Source organism: Lolium perenne, chromosome 2, assembly GCF_019359855.2.
Source record: "Lolium perenne isolate Kyuss_39 chromosome 2, Kyuss_2.0, whole genome shotgun sequence".
Classification (NCBI taxonomy): domain Eukaryota; kingdom Viridiplantae; phylum Streptophyta; class Magnoliopsida; order Poales; family Poaceae; genus Lolium; species Lolium perenne.
The window spans coordinates 155688987-155707568 of NC_067245.2; the positions used below are offsets into that span (position 1 = coordinate 155688987).

The 18582-nt window shown below is 44.9% G+C and overlaps 1 protein-coding gene across 1 annotated transcript; it reads right to left on the bottom strand.

The window, feature by feature from the left end:
* Window positions 1-8454: 8454 nt before the first annotated feature.
* On the bottom strand, window positions 8455-9290 carry LOC127321952 (dirigent protein 22). The gene is made up of 2 exons (XM_051350904.2): window positions 8977-9290; window positions 8455-8650 (listed from the first exon to the last, which is right to left on the bottom strand). The coding sequence occupies exons 1-2, from the start codon at window positions 9288-9290 to the stop codon at window positions 8455-8457; spliced, it is 510 nt and encodes a 169-aa protein (XP_051206864.2).
* Window positions 9291-18582: the final 9292 nt, after the last annotated feature.

The window sequence follows — 18582 nt, forward strand, 5'->3', positions numbered from 1 at the left end:
GGGTCGGCTTGTGACGATGGTTGTGGCATCGGCATTCTGCTCGTGTCGCCTCGGGGGGCAACATACTCCTTCTCCATCAGAATATCTACCCCTTGCACAAACAATGTCGCTGAGTATGAGGCAGTACGCAAGGGACTGGAGTTGCTGCTGGAAGCCGGGGCAGAAGCGGTGGAGCTTTTTGGAGACTCGAAGTTGGTGATTTCCCAGCTCACGGACGAATACAAGTGCGAGAGTGAGTCGCTCTTCTCATATTGGATGGAATGTCGTGAGCTGATGACACATTTTCGGTACATCAATTTCAATTGGGTCCCAAGATCTCAGAATACCGATGCCAATGATCTCGCGCAAATGGCGTCAGGGTACAAGGACATACCAGACGGGTCAGAAGTTCAGGTGCGCTCTGGAACAGGATGACTGGAGAGCCGATATCTTCAATTACTTGAAGGATTCGGCTCGGGGGGCACCTAAACGGATAAGATACAAGGCTATGAAATATGTCCTTATAGGAGATGACATGTTCTACATGACGTTGGAAGGGTTACTACTCAAGTGCCTGGGACCAACTGAGTCTAATCGGCTCTTACATGAGGTGCACGAAGGCGCCTGTGGAACTCACCAATCGGCTCATAAGATGAAGTGGCTGATTAGGCGATCAGGGTTTTATTGGCCCACTATGCTTGAAGATTGCTTCAAGTACTACAAGGGATGCCAAGCGTGTCAGATGTTCGGGAAGATTCAGATGGTACCCGCATCGGCAATGAATCCCATCATCAAGCCTTGGCCATTCCGAGGTTGGGGCATGGATATGATCGGCAAAATCCATCCTGCGTCGAGCAAAGGCCACAAGTGGATCCTGGCCATTACAGATTACTTCACCAAATGGGTGGAGGCCGTCCCTATGAAGAAGGTAAAATCAGAAGATGTTATCAAATTTGTCAAAGAACACGTCATTCATAGGTTCGGGATTCCCCAAACAATCACGACCGATGGAGGTTCGGTCTTTATTTCTAAAGAATTCAGAAAATTCTGCGATGACATGGGGATTAAGCTGATCCGATCGTCTCCATACTATGCTCAAGCCAACGGGCAAGCTGAAGCGTCTAACCAGAGCCTGATCAAGCTGATCAAGAGGAAGATTGACGAGAACCCTAGGGTTTGGCATGAAACACTGTCAGAAGCTTTGTGGGCCTACCGCATGTCATGCCATGGAGCCATAAAGACTTCGCCTTACCAGCTCGTCTATGGGCAGGAAGCCGTATTGCCTTGGGAAATTACGGCTGGATCAAGACGTGTCACGTTTCAGAATGATCTAACAGCTGAAGAATATGCAGCTTTGATGAGTGACACTATTGAGGATGCAACGGAACTTAGACTTTGGTCGTTGGAAAAGATTAAAGAGAATAAAGCTAGGGTAGCTCGTGCATACAATAAGAAGGTGAGACCAATGGAGTTTCAAGTTGGTGATCTAGTATGGGAAGCTGTGTTGCCATTAGGAACCAAGGATAAAGCGTATGGTAAATGGTCTCCTAATTGGCACGGTCCATATAAAGTCGTCCAGGCATTAAAGGGTAATGCATACATGTTAGAGCAACTGGACGGCGCTAAGTTCCCAGTAGCTGTCAACGGCCAACATCTCAAAAAATATTTCCCAAGCATGTGGGAGGACGAACGGTGAAATTTGGGGGCCGATTCATGAAATCGGCCAGTAAATTTTTTTTTTTATACAAATCATAGCCGATGCGCAGACATCGACTTGAGAAATATGGATATCAGTACAGCCAATGCATGGACATCGACTCTAGAAGAACGAGCTCAAAAGGAAAATTGAGCAGGTTAACAGATCGGTTTCATGCTAGAGTTCATGGCATATGAGATGATTCTCCCGTTGGATTTGCTGAATCTGCGCGTTTGAGATCGGGAGATGGTGTGGACACGAATTGGATCTGTTGACCGTGTGAATAGGCAACTGTTATGGCCTTAAAGCATGTTTGTGGCATAAGCCGATGCCCTGCCATCGGTTCTTTGTGCATCGACTTCGTTTGACAATCGGAAAAATCGACAAAGAAGCAAAATTAATTGGGGAATATTTCTTCATTAATAAAGGATTTCTTACAAAGAAAGAGCCGATTGCTCAGGGGAGGAAGAACAAAAGAAGGGCCTATTGGCCAATCTACTACTACTGCTAGGCCTATGCTACTAGGTCCTAGTCTACGGGCCTGCCCTCGTCGTCGTCGTCGGAGCTCTCGTCGGCGCTGCTGCCGGCGGGCTCCTCGTCGCTGCTCCAGCGGCCCCCATTGGGGGCCTCCTCATCTTCATCATCGTCGTCGTCGTCGTCGTTTGACCCGGCGCGGAACCGCTTTGCCGGCGGGTAATCCTCGAGGGAGTCGTCGTCGTCGTCTTCCTCCTCCTCTTCCTCGGAGGAGTTGTAGCCGTCCCAGGAGAACGAGTCATCCTCGCTCTCCGATCCCAGTTCCCCATCGGCGAGGAACTGGAGCTCTTCGTCTCCGCTGGTTAAGGACTTGTCGTCCTCGGACCAGACGGAGGAGGCATGGTCCTCCTGGTCCCACTCCTCTGGGGTGCGCTCGTTGTGCGCCGCCATCTGAGCCGCCATCGGGTCCCACTCTAGCGTCGGCTCGCGGGAGGAGGAAGAAGAGGAGTAGGACTGGGAGGAGAGATCCGACGAGGCGGAGGAGGAAGAGGAAGAAGACATTGCTCTGGATTGGGGTTTTTTGGGTGCCGATGTCCAGAACAGAGCAAGGGGATGAAGAGGCGAACTGTTCGGCGCGGTTAAATAAAGGGGATATAGTGGAGATTCAATGCCACAGCAGTTTCCGAGGAGGTGGTGCCCAAAGAAAAAAAAATCAACGGTCAAATCACGCGGAGAAGTTGAGAAGGCGAGGCATCATGATGAAGGATACTGCGACGGTTTTGCTCTGCCACGACATGACCCGACGAAGAAAAAGCAGAGTGATTTTGGAATTATCAATTCCAAAACCAGGGGGGCATGTGTTATCACCAGAATTTGACCGGATTAGAGGTGGGCCGCGATCAAGATTGGGCTTGAAGAATATACATGGAAGAAATACGTGAACCGGCCTTGTAACACGAAGTTTGGGCTAGTTTGCCCTTGTATCTGTAAACATAGTAGGATACGTGTCGGTTAGTTAGAGTTTGGCTCGTGCACGGTTAGTTTGGCTCATGCACGGTTGGGATTATTCCCACATTAGAGAGTCTACGGACTATAAATATGTATCTAGGGTTATTGAGAAAAACAACAATCACGTTCATCACAAACCAATCTTGGCGCATCGCCGACCCCTTGTTTCGAGGGTTTCTTCCGGGTAAGCATCATGCTGCCTAGATCGCATCTTGCGATCTAGGCAGTATACGTTTATTCGTTGTTCATGCGTTGCTCGTGCTGAAGCCTTTTTGATGGCGAGCAACGTAGTTATCATAGATGTGTTAGGGTTAGCATCGTTTTTATCGTATCACATGCTTTCGTTCATGCAACCCTTAGACGTCTAGCCGCCCTTATACCTTTCTTAGGTGTAAGGACGGCACCTTGCTTGATCGTTGTTTAGTAGATCCGATCCGTTATGATTGCTCCTTGATTCCTCAAGGATTAGTTTAATATCTGCATAGTTAGGCCTTGCAAACGGGTTGAAGGATCCAGTAGCACGTAGGGTGTAGTTTGCTAACCCTAGACAAGATGTTCCGGGGATCAACTTCGTGTTGGTTTTTAGGCCTTGTCTAGGGTCGGTTTATTATCACCGTGCGTGGCTGCCAGGCTCAATCACGAGTAGGATGTTTCGATTATGTGGTGAAAACCCTAGATCGTCGTAGGTCGTTTTAGCTACATATTGATCAAGCAGGACCACCATGCAATCGTAAACCCCATACGAGTCATGGGTGGATCGGCTCCTTGAGCCGATTCACGGGATAACCTGAGAGCCGATCGAGGCTCGTATTTAATGTTTACGTGTATGCCATGCAGGAAACTAAGCGAAGCAAATCCATCACCTTCCTGATCAGGTATAGATCAGGTGGCACGCCCTTGCACCAGCATCGGGACGTGTGTACCAGGAAGCTTTGCGGGCCATCGCTCAGAGGGACCAGGGCCAGCCGCAGCCCTAGGTTGTTCCCGGCTCTTCGTGTTGCCAGCCGTAGCTCGCCGGTGGGTTTCGGACGCCAACAAATACAAAGGGGATAGGGGCAGATCCAGATCTGGTGGAGGCGGAGCCCTCCCCGCCTCCCGGGGGTGGTGGTGGGGGCGGGCCCGGCTCAGCGGCGGACGACACCATAAGGTAGGTGGGTAGGACGGTGTGGCGGCGGAGGGGCGGTGTGTGAGCTCCTCCAGTCTCGGGCGGAGGGGAAAGCTTTGGGTCAGCTCTTCCAGTCAACAGTCAACACATTTCGAAAGCAACGGTCAAGTCAAAACCACCGCGGCTCCCTAGCCGTCACCGGTAACGGAAGGCCTCTGACCAGACGGCAACCCTCCCGTCCGAGCGTCTGCGAGGGGTTTCAAACTAGAGGGAGGGGAAAACTGAGGGAAAGTTAAGAGGCTGGGGAAAACTGATTACAACTAACGAACCAGGGGCACGAGAACAAAAAAACCCAATAAAATTTCCCTCTGTGCCGTGCAAAAACGCACGGCAAAGGCATCGTTGCTGTGCCCACGTCTTTGCCGTGCGCCTTGGCTCTCTCTTTGCCGTGTAGCGTACTTTGCCGTGAGCCTTTTATTTCTTTGCCGTGGGATGCTGCCTTTGCCGGAGCGCTGAGGTGGAGCTTTGCCGTGCACGTATTGTTTGTCCTGCGTCGTCCCAGAGCTGCACGTCAAAGAATTCATTGCCGTGTGCGAGGCACACGGCAAAGAAGTTCCGCACGGCAAAGGGCACTAAGCTTTTTTCCCGTAGTGGATGTACACAGCCATTTGGCATGAGTGTGCGTGTAATAATGGTAATCGTGGGGAAGATGAGACGGGAGGGGGTGTCGATGGACTGGGTTCCTTTATCTTTATGAGGTTGAACAGGCTAGCTTCATGGACTAGGCTATATGGGTTCGTATATAAAGAAGCCAGAGCCAACTCGCAAAAAAAAAGTGGCATGCATAGCCCGTGCAAAAGGAAGTTAGGAACATGTCAACCGGACGAGGTTGACAAATAAAGGGTGGTGATGTTGCTGCATGAGCGGCTAGGAAAATCAGCTAGTGAGCTCTCATATTTAGAGATAAAAGATTTCAAGTTCAACTTAAGAATATTGCGCTCTAGATTTTAGGATTTAAGGTCGTGGACAATGACATGCAACGATAAGGCGTTGTCTTAGATGAATCAAACCTTGATATACTTAATCTAGATTGGTAATGAGGTGATGTGGTTCGCATCTGGGAGAGCCTAATAGCACACGCCTCTGAGGTAAACTTGAACATCACCATTACGAAGGCCAAAATAAAATTCTTAATATTTGCATGATGTGTTTTTTCTGAATTTAAATTCTTAGGTACTAGCAAAAGTGCCCGTGGGTTGCACCGGGAGTAACGAAAACTCGACAACTTCAATGAATCATCCATGATAACAATTCTTATATGTGCCATCATCGATGAAGGTTTCCATATTTTCTCATATTCAACATGTTTAATCCTAAGAAGATGAGCTTGCGAAGCTCTGGCTGCACTGAATTGTAATACCACACATGGTTGTCGCCACCACGTCTATGCAACTTAAGCTTGTTGCATGCTCCATTCCACATTGTAATTATACAGACTTGTTATGATGGTTTGCAACACCGGTGTTCCGTCTACACTTGGTGTTGTTGAACATAGGTCGCCGGTTAGAAAAGCGATGGATCAAGAGTTTTAAAATTAGTTATTTTAAAAACATATCACTACTAAAATTTGGGCTCAAAGTCATTTGACCGGCCACATAATGGTGCGGGGCTATGTGTTTTTATTATTTTTTAATCATCGTCTTTTGTCAACTTCTGATCCGCATAATTAAAATAAAAGCAACATGAAGAATTGCTCAGATACCCTATTTTGGACTGATATTTATCTCTAACACATGCACTACTTTTGATATTATACAATGAAAAAGAGCACAATAATATGTCAAATAATAAATAGAAATGAAGAATTGAATTAAATAAGAAATTTGGGTATTGAGGTTCTTCCATCAACTATCAGATTTGGTGAATTATTGCAAGAAAACAGAAAAGAGAGCAAATGCATGTTCAAGAATTCATGCTAGAGTTCCCTTTAAAGGCAAACAAAAGGACAGTATTAGCAATATGTGTAGATGTCTCATAATTGAACTGGTATTTTAGATATATAGGTACTAAAATATAAATTTATTAAGCAACAACAAATGAATAGCAATTATTATGTCTCTGACACGATTTACATCTTGACAACAGGAATACACGTAATGATTCTGTATAGATAATGTTACTGCTATGATGTAACCTGATAGTTTCAGTGAAGTTTCTGCAGGATGCATGATTTGTCACAAAACTGTCTGCAAGTAACAAAGTTTAATATATTTAATGAATCAATCAACGTACTACCAGATTTTGCATTGAGAAAGTACTGAAGCAGATAACCATGCTTCTGATCTGAGAGCTGTCTAGCTGAAATAAAATCAATTCCAGTAACAGCCGATCATATCACAAGTGCAAATCAAAAGCTTATTCGGTGCAAGCTGATAGGATTCAGGACTGCTCCACAATCTCTGTCCTCAAAATCCACGGTGCATCTCTTGTAGTACTACAAGAATAGAACTTTGCTTAGGCCGGAATTTCATTCTGCACCTAGTGGGAACCAAGCGATTATGATAGCTATGAGAAGGACACTGCAGAATAGCAATACAGTAATAGAGAATGGAATTAACCTGAAGATGGAAGAAGGTAGCAGCACGTCTCCCTCAGTGAGAAGGAAACAAAACGATGGCCGGTGGCAAGAACACCCCTCGGCCCGGAGGTAAACATGCCAGATTCGTCACATCGGGTCGAGAAGCGAATGGCCGCACGTGTAGGCGAACTCGTCATCGATCAATAACAGGGACAACAGTTGCGGACGTCGCTCCCCTCAGCGGCCATGGCTCTCGGCCTGGCATCTCCGGCGACCGGCAGCGACACAAAGAGCAGTCGCACCCCTTCTAAAGTCACTCATGGCGCTAACGATACCTAGGTTCGGATCGTTGCCTCAGATCCGATGTTAATCTCTACTTCCATTGATTGAATATATAAGGAAGTCATCTGTTTGGGAATTGGAAAATCATCCGGAGATGGATTCCTAATTTGTAGTTTCCTACTTCTACACGTCGGCTGCCAAGGTAATCTCCACTACCAGCAGACCTGGCGCCCGCCGTTGGTGACATTGTGGAGTGGATTGATGGGAGCGGTGGGGATTACGGACTGCCGGATTTGAGGGACTATAGTGGAAAAGCATTGACAAATAGAGATGAAACGGTACGTGGGCTTTGTGTAGTAATATGCATTTTGGTGAGAGGATAAATTGGTCCAAGAAAATATAGGGCGAACGACCAAGGGAGAAACCCTTTTGCTTTTATTATTAGGTATAGAAGATATAAGGTGCATATGTTTGAGTGAATAAACTGATTCAAAGGTTCAAAAGAACACAACTGATTTTTTTTTGACCAAATTAATGGGTAAAGTATTTTCTCCAAGTGTATATTACCCTAATAAACCGATATGAAAGGAGTACATATGTTGTGGTTTCTAATTTTTATAATTTTTGTGTTGTGCAATTTATATTATATTTTTCAAATTTATAACTTGGGAATATGCACAAGAGCTATACACCAAGACGGAGGATATATGCCACAAAATTTATACCATTGGAATATATTCCACAAAAGTTATACCATTGGAAGCTTCTTTAAATATTGATCCAATGGTATTTTTTTTTGGCATGTATCTCATATTTTATTAGCCAAGTTAATGGTTAATTGCTTTTTCTTAAAGTACATGAATGCCCAATAAATCTATATGAAGGGAGTACATTTCATTATTTGGGAACCATAGCCATGAGGGGAGGTCTAAATTACACAATAACTATGCATTACATAGACAACACCGGAATAGACGGGGCTTGGATTTTGGGTAGACAATCCCATCACTGAAACCCAAGCCTTATTGAAGAGAAAAAAATACAAAAAGGTACTAGAAAATTGATCACACTAGTAGTCGAAAATTTCACTGCAGAGCAATCCATGCATGAACCCACGTTATTTCCATAACACTCACTTCCCAATGGCTTCGTTTTGCGGCATGCATAATTCACCATAACGAGCCTGCATGAAGCGAAGTAAGAACAAAGGTAATCGATGTTACGTAAAGCAGCATAAGCACGTCGTATGAGGTTAGTTCGAACAGGTATAGTTGAAAACAAGAGGCTATTTAGAATTTTAGATACAAGGTAATTAACCGTGATACTTACAGCTCATGCAACATTTGCTTCGTAGATTATACGAATATTAAGTTCTCTAATAGCGTCGTCCTTGTTAGAAGCCGGATCCATCTTGTAGTTGATAATACCCTGGGCCATCAGAAACTCTCCGGTTCCACCGACGATAGACCATTGGCCAACATTATTTTCGGTTAATCTCCCCATCACCTGAAGTGTGGACCCTGCAAACCTGTTTCAAAGGGAGACATTACAAGTTTTGCTCGAAGGTTAGAATTACACATATATAACGGTATACCGATCCAACAAGAATGGCACAATGCATAGTCCATCCATTCTCTAGAATACATGTATGTATTACAACAATAAAATATATTCAACAATTAAATTTACATTCATGCACAAGCAGGCGAACTATTTGAATCTACAGATGGACTTGTGATGCACTCACCAATGAGTTTATTTAGTACCTATCAATCACATCACACTTAATAGTAGAATGCATGCAGGCAAATCGTATGAAATTATTTAGTCATGCAAGGGTATAAAATATTTTACCTGTCACTCTGAAACACTATGTTCTGCGAGATGTACCAGTGGTTAGCATTTGTTGTCCCAGCTTGGATGTGAGTGCCTTGCACACGTGCGATGATTGTATCACTGGGATTGGTAGTTCTGGTCATGGTCCAATCATGGACGAGTGTATTACCAAAGCCAAAGGCATTTGCTGGGGATATGAGGAATTCCTCATTGCGGTTTGGGTGGTTCGGTCCAGCAACAAACTGGTGGAGGTATAGGTGCAGGTTAACCTCACTTGGGCAGGGACGCATGCAAATCGGAGCTGGAGCAATTTGGGCATAGACACCAGCCATGCCTAGGATCGTTGGCAGCAAGAGCAAGAGACAAAACGAGGAGGAAGAGGCCATCCCTGAATGGAATCGGTCTAGCTAGCAGAGGGAGAAGAACGTACGTAGAAGATGAGTGGTCTAAGTGAGCTGTGAGAAAATGAAGGGTTAGAGGGTTCTATTTATAGATGTATAGTAGGTGTGATAGGCTTATTGTAATCACCTTTTATGGCTTTATTCAATCTGAGACCTAAGACAACTAGTCAACTAGTACTATACATACTTCAATTTGCATATGCTAACAAACATAACAATATGCATGACGCATGTTTGTGTGTGTGTGTGGGGGGGGTGGGGGTGGGGTGTTTCACTTTCTAATTTACAGTCCACAACGCCCGCACACCTCATCTATGAACCTCATCAGCCTTTTGATTAGCCTAGAGCATCTCCACCGACGAGCCTAGTAGCGCCCCGGCAGCGATTTGGGGGTCGGCTCTAAATTTGAGCTCACACCGGCACGCCCCAAAAAGCGTCGGCTCTTGTGAAAAAAAACTCATCATATTTTTGTTTCGTGCAAACAACTACTTTCTTGTAATACTGTTTTATTCCACATTAAGCATATAAATTACTAATATTCATTTTATTGTAGTCAGTTATCTGAACAACATTTACAATCAACTAAAAGACTAGACTAGCGTGTTAATTTTTTCGAAAAACACTCCACCATGACTTCACATGGACTATTAAAATGCAACGTGTTCATTGATCAAGTAAGTCAAGTCAAGCAGCAGATGCATGTATTTTATTCACATCACCTCATCTTCTTCAATTCCCTCCCACGAACAAATCGTACCGCTGCACTCTACGGGTGAGCGAGTAGGTAGTAGAGTGACTCACCAGGTCCAAATTTCATTTACTTCCCCACGACTAGACATGACGCGAGCAGCGGGACGTCATGAATGCATGACGCATGTTTGGGGGTGGGCGGTGTGTGTGTGTGTGGTGGGTCCAGAACGCCCCCACACCTTATCTATGAACCTCATCAGCCTTTTGAGCATCTTCACCGGCGAGCCCAGTAGCGCGTAGCAATTTAGGGGTCTGCTTTAAAATTTAAGCGCACATCAGCGCGTTCGAAAAAGCGCCGGCACTGTTTTGAACCCAATAAAACAGCAGGCAACCCCGTGCCAGCCCTTCGTGCGGGGCGCTGAACGGGCGCGCCGGCGCCTTGCGCCATGTCGGATTCAGCGCGTTGTCATCCACACGATCCCAATCCTTACAAGTTTCCCCCAAATCTCCCACCTCCCGCCCGCCGCTCCCCCATCAAGCTCCCACGACGCAAAACCCTTGCCGCCATGCCACCGAAGAAGAAGGCTTCGGCGAAGCCAGTGGTGGCGCCGAAGGAGAAGCCGGCGCACATGACGCGGCAGGAGTGGGACGACGAGAAGCGGCGCTGCTCCATCTTGACGGTGGACCGCAGACGGCCTCACCTCATGAGCGATGCAAACAAAGCTGAGAAGGCGGCGGAGGCAGCCGCGGCGAAGGTGTGCCTGAGATTTGGTGGCACGCTGTTCGAAGCCGGAAGCGGCTGCTACCCCGTCACCGGCAGCAACATGGCGGGCGACGGTGACGCGTTCTCGAGGAGCACCTCTCCCTCCTCGCCGGCGTACTTCCCCGAGGGGCTCAGGCCCATTCCTTCCCTGAGTACGCCGACATCGACATGACCGTCGACTCGAACGCGACGTACTCATCTGCGCCAGCGCCGAGGGGCAGCACTTCCGCTTCACCGTCGACCTCAACAGTGACATCAATAGCGGGTTGCCAGCACCGGCCACGTGACCGACGACACAGGTCTCCCCCATAACCTGTTCAACAGCGATAGTAGGAGCACCCACCATGTGTTTGGCAGTGCGTCCGGCATCGCCATGGAGGACGAAGATGTAAGTTTTCCCTTGAATCATGGCTTGTGCACATATAATAGAGCTCCGGCGAGCAAAATATGATCGTTTTGGTTGGTTTGCTAGGTAACGGCGCCGACATCCTGAGTGGTATGATCCGCTGCGGCCACGCCTACGAGCCCGTCTTCGAGGAGGATGATTACAGTGAAGAGGGCGACGACTACGAGGAAGCAGACGAGGTTGACGGTGAGGAGATCGACGAGGACGCCGACGAGGTAGCCGAGGAGGAGCTGATCGACGTCGACACCAGCGTGTGATGGAGCTAAACAACACCAGCATAAACTCTTGAAACGTTGGGACTCCAACTACAGAGTGTGTAGTCTATGAAGCAATTTTCCCCACAAGGGTGACTCGAGGGTCAATATCGAACTATCGGGGAACTGAGTAAATAGTTTTCTCTCCCTCTCTTCTTCTAGCAATCCTGCAAATTTAAATAAAGCCTTGTGTCCCCAACTCTACCGTGTGGTTGTCAAGCACAAGGTTTCACGTAAGTAAATAAAACACAAGTACTAATAAAACAAGTAAACTAGATAAAATAAAGTAATTGAGTAAAAAAAGTAAAAGGGTTGATTGCATTTGGTGTTTTGGATGCAAGTAAGAAAAGTAATTATTTTTGTATTTTCGGATAAAATAGTGCATCAAATAGAAAACAAGATAAAAGAATATAAAGGTGTTTCTTATGATAAAAAAGTAGACCGGCATTTATGGGTTTACTTGACTATTCTCTCTTTTAAGTTGTAGCGGACAATAGCAATTCATAAATGAGATATTAAGATGCAAAATAATAACATGTGAAAGATAAGCATTCATATGGGCATCACGTTATAACATAGAGATGATGCAACACATCTCTCTTATACTCCACAAGAAAGGGAAAACTCCATGCAATCTTGTATTAAGAACTAACAGAGCATAGTCATAATTATTTTGACATGATGTTTGAATATCAAATATACTACCTTGAACAAACAAGATTATCCCTTTTGTCACGTGACGAACATAGCACATGCATTCACTTTATCCCTAGCGTGGTAGCAAAAGAAAAGGCAAAACCATAATAGATCATGAATTTCTTGCCACTATTCAATCACTTAAACCATGCTACTCCATCTAATACACACATCACCCCAAACACGCTCTTGCATAGATGTTGGATCATAACAAATACTTAAGAACAGGGTATATAATATGCATCTATCAATACATCTTGCACATAATATGACCAGATCTCATAGCACAATTGTAGGATAACGTTGCATAGAAAACAAAAATTTTCCTACGGCGAACACGCAATCCAAGCCAAGATGCAATCTAGAAGACGGTAGCAACGAGGGGGTATCGAGTCTCACCCTTGAAGAGATTCCAAAGCCTACAAGATGAGGCTCTTGTTGCTGCGGTAGACGATCACTTGCCGCTTGCAAAAGCGCGTAGAAGATCTTGATCACGATCGGTTCCGGCGCCACGAACGGGCAGCACCTCCGTACTCGGTCACACGTTCGGTTGTTGATGAAGACGACGTCCACCTCCCCGTTCCAGCGGGCAGCGGAAGTAGTAGCTCCTCTTGAATCCGACAGCACGACGGCGTGGTGTCGGTGGCGGTGTAGAAGTCCAGCGGAGCTTCGCTAAGCTACGCGGGCAATATGAAGTGGAGGAGCAAAGCTAGGGTTTGGGAGGGGGTGGCCGGCCACTCAAGGGGGGCGGCCAAGCTATGGTCTTGGGGGTGGCCGGCCCCCTCCCTTGGCCCCTCATTATATAGGTGGATCCCAAGTGTTGGTGTCCAAGTCTTCGAATAAGACCCGAAACCAAAACCTTCCATAGGAGGGGGAAACCTAGCCCAACTAGGACTCCCACCCAAAGGTGGGATTCCCACCTCCCATGTGGGGGGTGGCCGGCCCCCTATGGTGGAGTCCACTTGGGACTCCACCCCATCTAGGGCTGGCCGGCCATGGAGGTGGAGTCCCTTGTGGACTCCACCTTCCTTGGTGGTTTCTTCCGGACTTTTCTAGAACCTTCTAGAACCTTCCATAGAACCTTCCGCGACATTTTATTTCACATAAAATGACATCCTATATATGAATCTTATTCTCCGACCATTCCGGAACTCCTCGTGATGTCCGGGATCTCATCCGGGACTCCGAACAAATATTCGAACTCCATTCCATAATTCAAGTGCTACCATTTCAACATCCAACTTTAAGTGTGTCACCCTACGGTTCGAGAACTATGCGGACATGGTTGAGTACTCACTCCGACCAATAACCAACAGCGGGATCTGGAGATCCATAATGGCTCCCACATATTCAACGATGACTTTAGTGATCGAATGAACCATACACATATATTACCAATTCCCTTTGTCTCGCGATATTTTACTTGTCCGAGGTTTGATCTTCGGTATCACTCTATACCTTGTTCAACCTCGTCTCCTGACAAGTACTCTTTACTTGTACCGTGGTATGTGGTCTCTTATGAACTCATTCATATGCTTGCAAGACATTAGACGACATTCCACCGAGAGGGCCCAGAGTATATCTATCCGTCATCGGGATGGACAAATCCCACTGTTGATCCATATGCCTCAACTCATACTTTCCGGATACTTAATCCCACCTTTATAGCCACCCATTTACGCAGTGGTGTTTGGTGTAATCAAAGTACCTTTCCGGTATAAGTGATTTACATGATCTCATGGTCATAAGGACTAGGTAACTATGTATCGAAAGCTTATAGCAAATAACTTAATGACGAGATCTTATGCTACGCTTAATTGGGTGTGTCCATTATATCATTCACACAATGACATAACCTTGTTATTAATAACATCCAATGTTCATGATTATGAAACTAATCATCCATTAATCAACAAGCTAGTTTAAGAGGCATACTAGGGACTTCTTGTTTGTCTACATATCACACATGTACTAATGTTTCGGTTAATACAATTCTAGCATGATATATAAACATTTATCATAAACATAAAGATATAAATAATAACCACTTTATTATTGCCTCTAGGGCATATCTCCTTCAGTCTCCCACTTGCACTAGAGTCAATAATCTAGATTACATTGTAATATACCTAACACCCATGGCATTCTGGTGTTGGTCATGCTTTGCCCTAGGGAGAGCTTTAGTCAACGGATCTGCTACATTCAGATCAGTGTGTACTTTGCAAATCTTTACTTCTCCATCTTCGATGTACTCGCGAATCGAGTGGTAACGCAGCTTGATATGCTTCAGCCTCTTGTGTGACCTTGGCTCTTGTGCATTGGCGATGGCACCCATGTTATCACAATAAATGATTAATGGGTCCAATGCACTAGGAACCACACCGAGCTCTACAATGAACCTCTTCATCCATACCGCTTCTGATGAAGCCTCTGAAGCCGCTATGTACTCTGATTCTGTTGAAGACTTCGCCACCGTGCACTGCTTCGAGCTTGCCCAGCTTACTGCAGCACCATTCAATATAAACACGTACCCAGATTGTGACTTAGAGTCATCAGGATCAGTGTTCCAACTTGCATCGGTGTAACCGTTTACAACGAGCTCTTGGTCACCTCCATAACAAAGAAACATATCCTTAGTTCTTTTCAAGTACTTCAGGATATTCTTGACCGCTGTCCAGTGTTCCATTCCTGGATCACTTTGATATCTGCTAGTCAAACTAACAGCATGTGCTATATCCGGTCTAGTACATAGCATGGCATACATGATAGATCCTACTGCCGAGGCATAGGGGATGTTACACATCCTTTCTCTTTCTTCTGCCGTAGCCGGTCCTTGAGTTTTACTCAATACCTTGCCTGGTAACATTGGTAAGAACCCTTTCTTACTTTCGTCCATTCTAAACTTCTTTAGAATCTTGTCCAGATATGTACTCTGTGATAGCCCTATTAGGCGTCTTGATCTATCTCTATAAATCTTGATGCCTAATATATATGATGCTTCACCAAGGTCTTTCATTGAAAAACTATTATTCAAATAACCCTTAACACTGCTTAATAGTTCTATATCATTCCCGATCAATAATATGTCATCTACATATAATATCAGGAATGCTACAGAGCTCCCACTCACTTTCTTGTAAATACAGGCCTCTCCATGACACTGTATAAACCCGAAGTCTTTGATCACCTTATCAAAGCGTCGGTTCCAACTTCTTGATGCTTGCTTCAGTCCATAGATTGAACGCTGAAGTTTGCATACTTTGTCAGCATTTTTAGGATCGACAAAACCTTTGGGTTGTACCATATACAACTCTTCCTCAATGTCTCCATTAAGGAACGCCGTTTTGACATCCATCTGCCAAATCTCATAATCGAAAAATGCAGCTATTGCTAACAAAATCCTCACAGATTTTAGCTTCGCTACAGGTGAGAAAGTCTCATCGTAGTCAACTCCTTGAATTTGTCGGAAACCCTTTGCGACAAGTCGAGCTTTATAGACAGTAATATTACCATCAGCATCTGTTTTTCTCTTGAAGATCCATTTATTCTCGACAGCCTTTCGGCTATCAGGTAAGTCTACCAAAGTCCATACTTTGTTATCATACATGGATCCCATTTCGGATTTCATGGCTTCTTGCCATTTGTTGGAATCTGGGCTCATCATCGCTTCTTCATACGTCGCAGGGTCCTCATCATTGTTATCTACAATCATGACATTTAGACAAGGATCATACCAATCAGGAGTGGCACGTTCCCTTGTCGATCTGCGAGGTTCAGTAGTTTCCTCGTTCGAAGTTTCATGATCATTATCATTAGCTTCCTCTGTTGCCGGTGTAGGCGGTACAGGTACAACTTCCGCATCGCGCTACTCTGATCAACGAGTATAGATTCATCAATCTCATCGAAGTTCTACTTTTCTTCCAGTCACTTCTTTAGTGAGAAATTCTTTCTCAAGAAAGGTTCCGTTCTTAGCAACAAAGATTTTGCCTTCGGATTTGTGATAGAAAGTGTACCCTATAGTTTCCTTAGGGTATCCTATGAAGACGCATTTCTCCGCTTTGGGTTCTAGCTTGTCCGGTTGTAACTTCTTTACATAGGCTTCGCAACCCCAAACTTTCAGGAACGACAGCTTAGGTTTCTTATTAAACCATAATTCATACGGTGTCGTTTCTACGGATTTTGATGGTGCTCTATTTAAAGTGAATGCGGCTGTCTCTAATGCATAACTCCAAAATGATAACGGCAAATCTGTAAGAGACATCATACTACGAACCATATCTAAGAGAGTTCGATTACGACGTTCGGACACACCGTTTCGTTGAGGTGTTCCCGGCGGTGTCAATTGTGAAAGTATTCCGCATTTCTTTAAATGCATGCCAAACTCATAACTCAGATATTCACCTCCACGATCAGATCGTAGAAATTTGATCTTCTTGTTACGTTGATTTTCTACTTCACTTTGAAATTCCTTAAACTTCTCGAAAGTTTCGGATTTATGTTTCATGAAATAGATATACCCATATCTACTCAGATCATCTGTGAAGGTTAGAACATAACGATAACCACCGCGCGATGCTACGCTCATTGGTCCACATACATCTGTATGTATGATTTCCAATAAGTCAGTAGCTCGCTCCATCATACCAGAAAATGGAGTCTTTGTCATTTTACCCATTAGACATGCTTCGCATCTATCAAGTGACTCAAAGTCAAGTGATTCAAGTAATCCATCAGTATGGAGTTTCTTCATGCGTTTCACTCCAATATGACCAAGACGACAGTGCCACATATAAGTAGAATTATCATTAAGTTTAATTCGCTTAGCATCAATGTTATGTATATGCGTATCACTACTATCGAGATCTAATAGAAATAAGCCATTCTTTTGTGGTGCTCGACCATAAAAGATATTATTCATAAAAATAGAACAACCATTATTCTCAGACTTGAATGAATAACCGTCTTGCATTAAACAAGATCCAGATATAATGTTCATGCTCAACGCAGGTACATAATAGCAATTATTTAGGCTTAAAACTAATCCCGAAGGTAGATGTAGAGGAAGTGTGCCGACTGCGATCACATTGACCTTGGATCCGTTTCCAACGCGCATCGTCACTTCATCTTTCAGCAGTTGTCGTTTATTCTTTAGTTCCTGTTTCGAGTTACAAATATGAGCAACCGAACCAGTATCAAATACCCAGGTACTAGAACGAGAACCAGTGAAATGAACATCTATAACATGTATATCAAATATACCTTCTTTCTTCTTCTTGACAAGGCCGCTCTTCAGATCAGCCAGATACTTGGAGCAATTACGCTTCCAGTGTCCCTTCTCCTTGCAGTAATAGCACTCAGCATCAGGCTTAGGGCCGTTCTTAGGTTTCATAGGAGGCGTGGCAGCTTTCTTGCCACCCTTCTTGAATTTTCCCTTAGACTTGCCCTGTTTCTTGAAACTGGTGGTCTTGTTGACCATCAACACTTGATGCTCTTTCTTGATCTCAATCTCAGCAGCTTTTAGCATGCCAAAAAGTTCAGGTAACTCCTTGTTCATGTTCTGCATATTGTAGTTCATCACAAAGTTCTTGTAACTTGGTGGCAGTGATTGAAGGACACGATTAATCCCCAGTCTGTTAGGAATCACTATTCCCAAGTCACTGAGTTTCTTCGCATGCCCGGTCATGGCGAGCATGTGCTCACTAACGGAGCTGCCTTCTTCCATCATACAGCTGAAGAAATGTTTCGATGCTTCATAGCATTCCACTGCCGCATGAGTCTCGAATATAGCTTTCAGCTCATTCATCAACTCATGAGGATCATGGTGCTCAAAACGTTTTTGAAGATCGGATTCCAGACTGCACAGGATGGCACACTGAACTTGAGAGTACCGAGTTTTCCGAGTCGCGTAAACAGCTTTTACTTCATCGGATTCATTTTCTGCAGGAGGGTCACCTAGCGGTGCATCAAGCACAAATTGCAGATTTCCGCCAGAGGAAGATCCTCACATGACGGAACCAGTCGGTGAAGTTGCTACCGTTGCTCTTAAGTTTCTCTTTCTCTAGGAACTGATTAAAATTGATTGGGGACGCCATCTCTACAACATATATTTGCAATAGTTTAGACTAAGTTTATGACAAATTGAGTTCAAATTTTAATTCAACATAATTAAAAACCTAAGTGAACTCCCACTCAAAACAATATCCCTCGCATTGTCTTAGTGATCACACGAACCAAATCCACCGCACCTAAACCCGATCATCACGAGAAAAGGTGTGATTTCAATGGCGAACACTCAAAGTGTTCATCATATCAACCATATGATTCATGCTCTACCTTTCGGTATCACGTGTTCCGAGACCATGTCTGTACATGCTAGGCTCGTCAAGGCCACCTTAGTATCCGCATGTGCAAAAC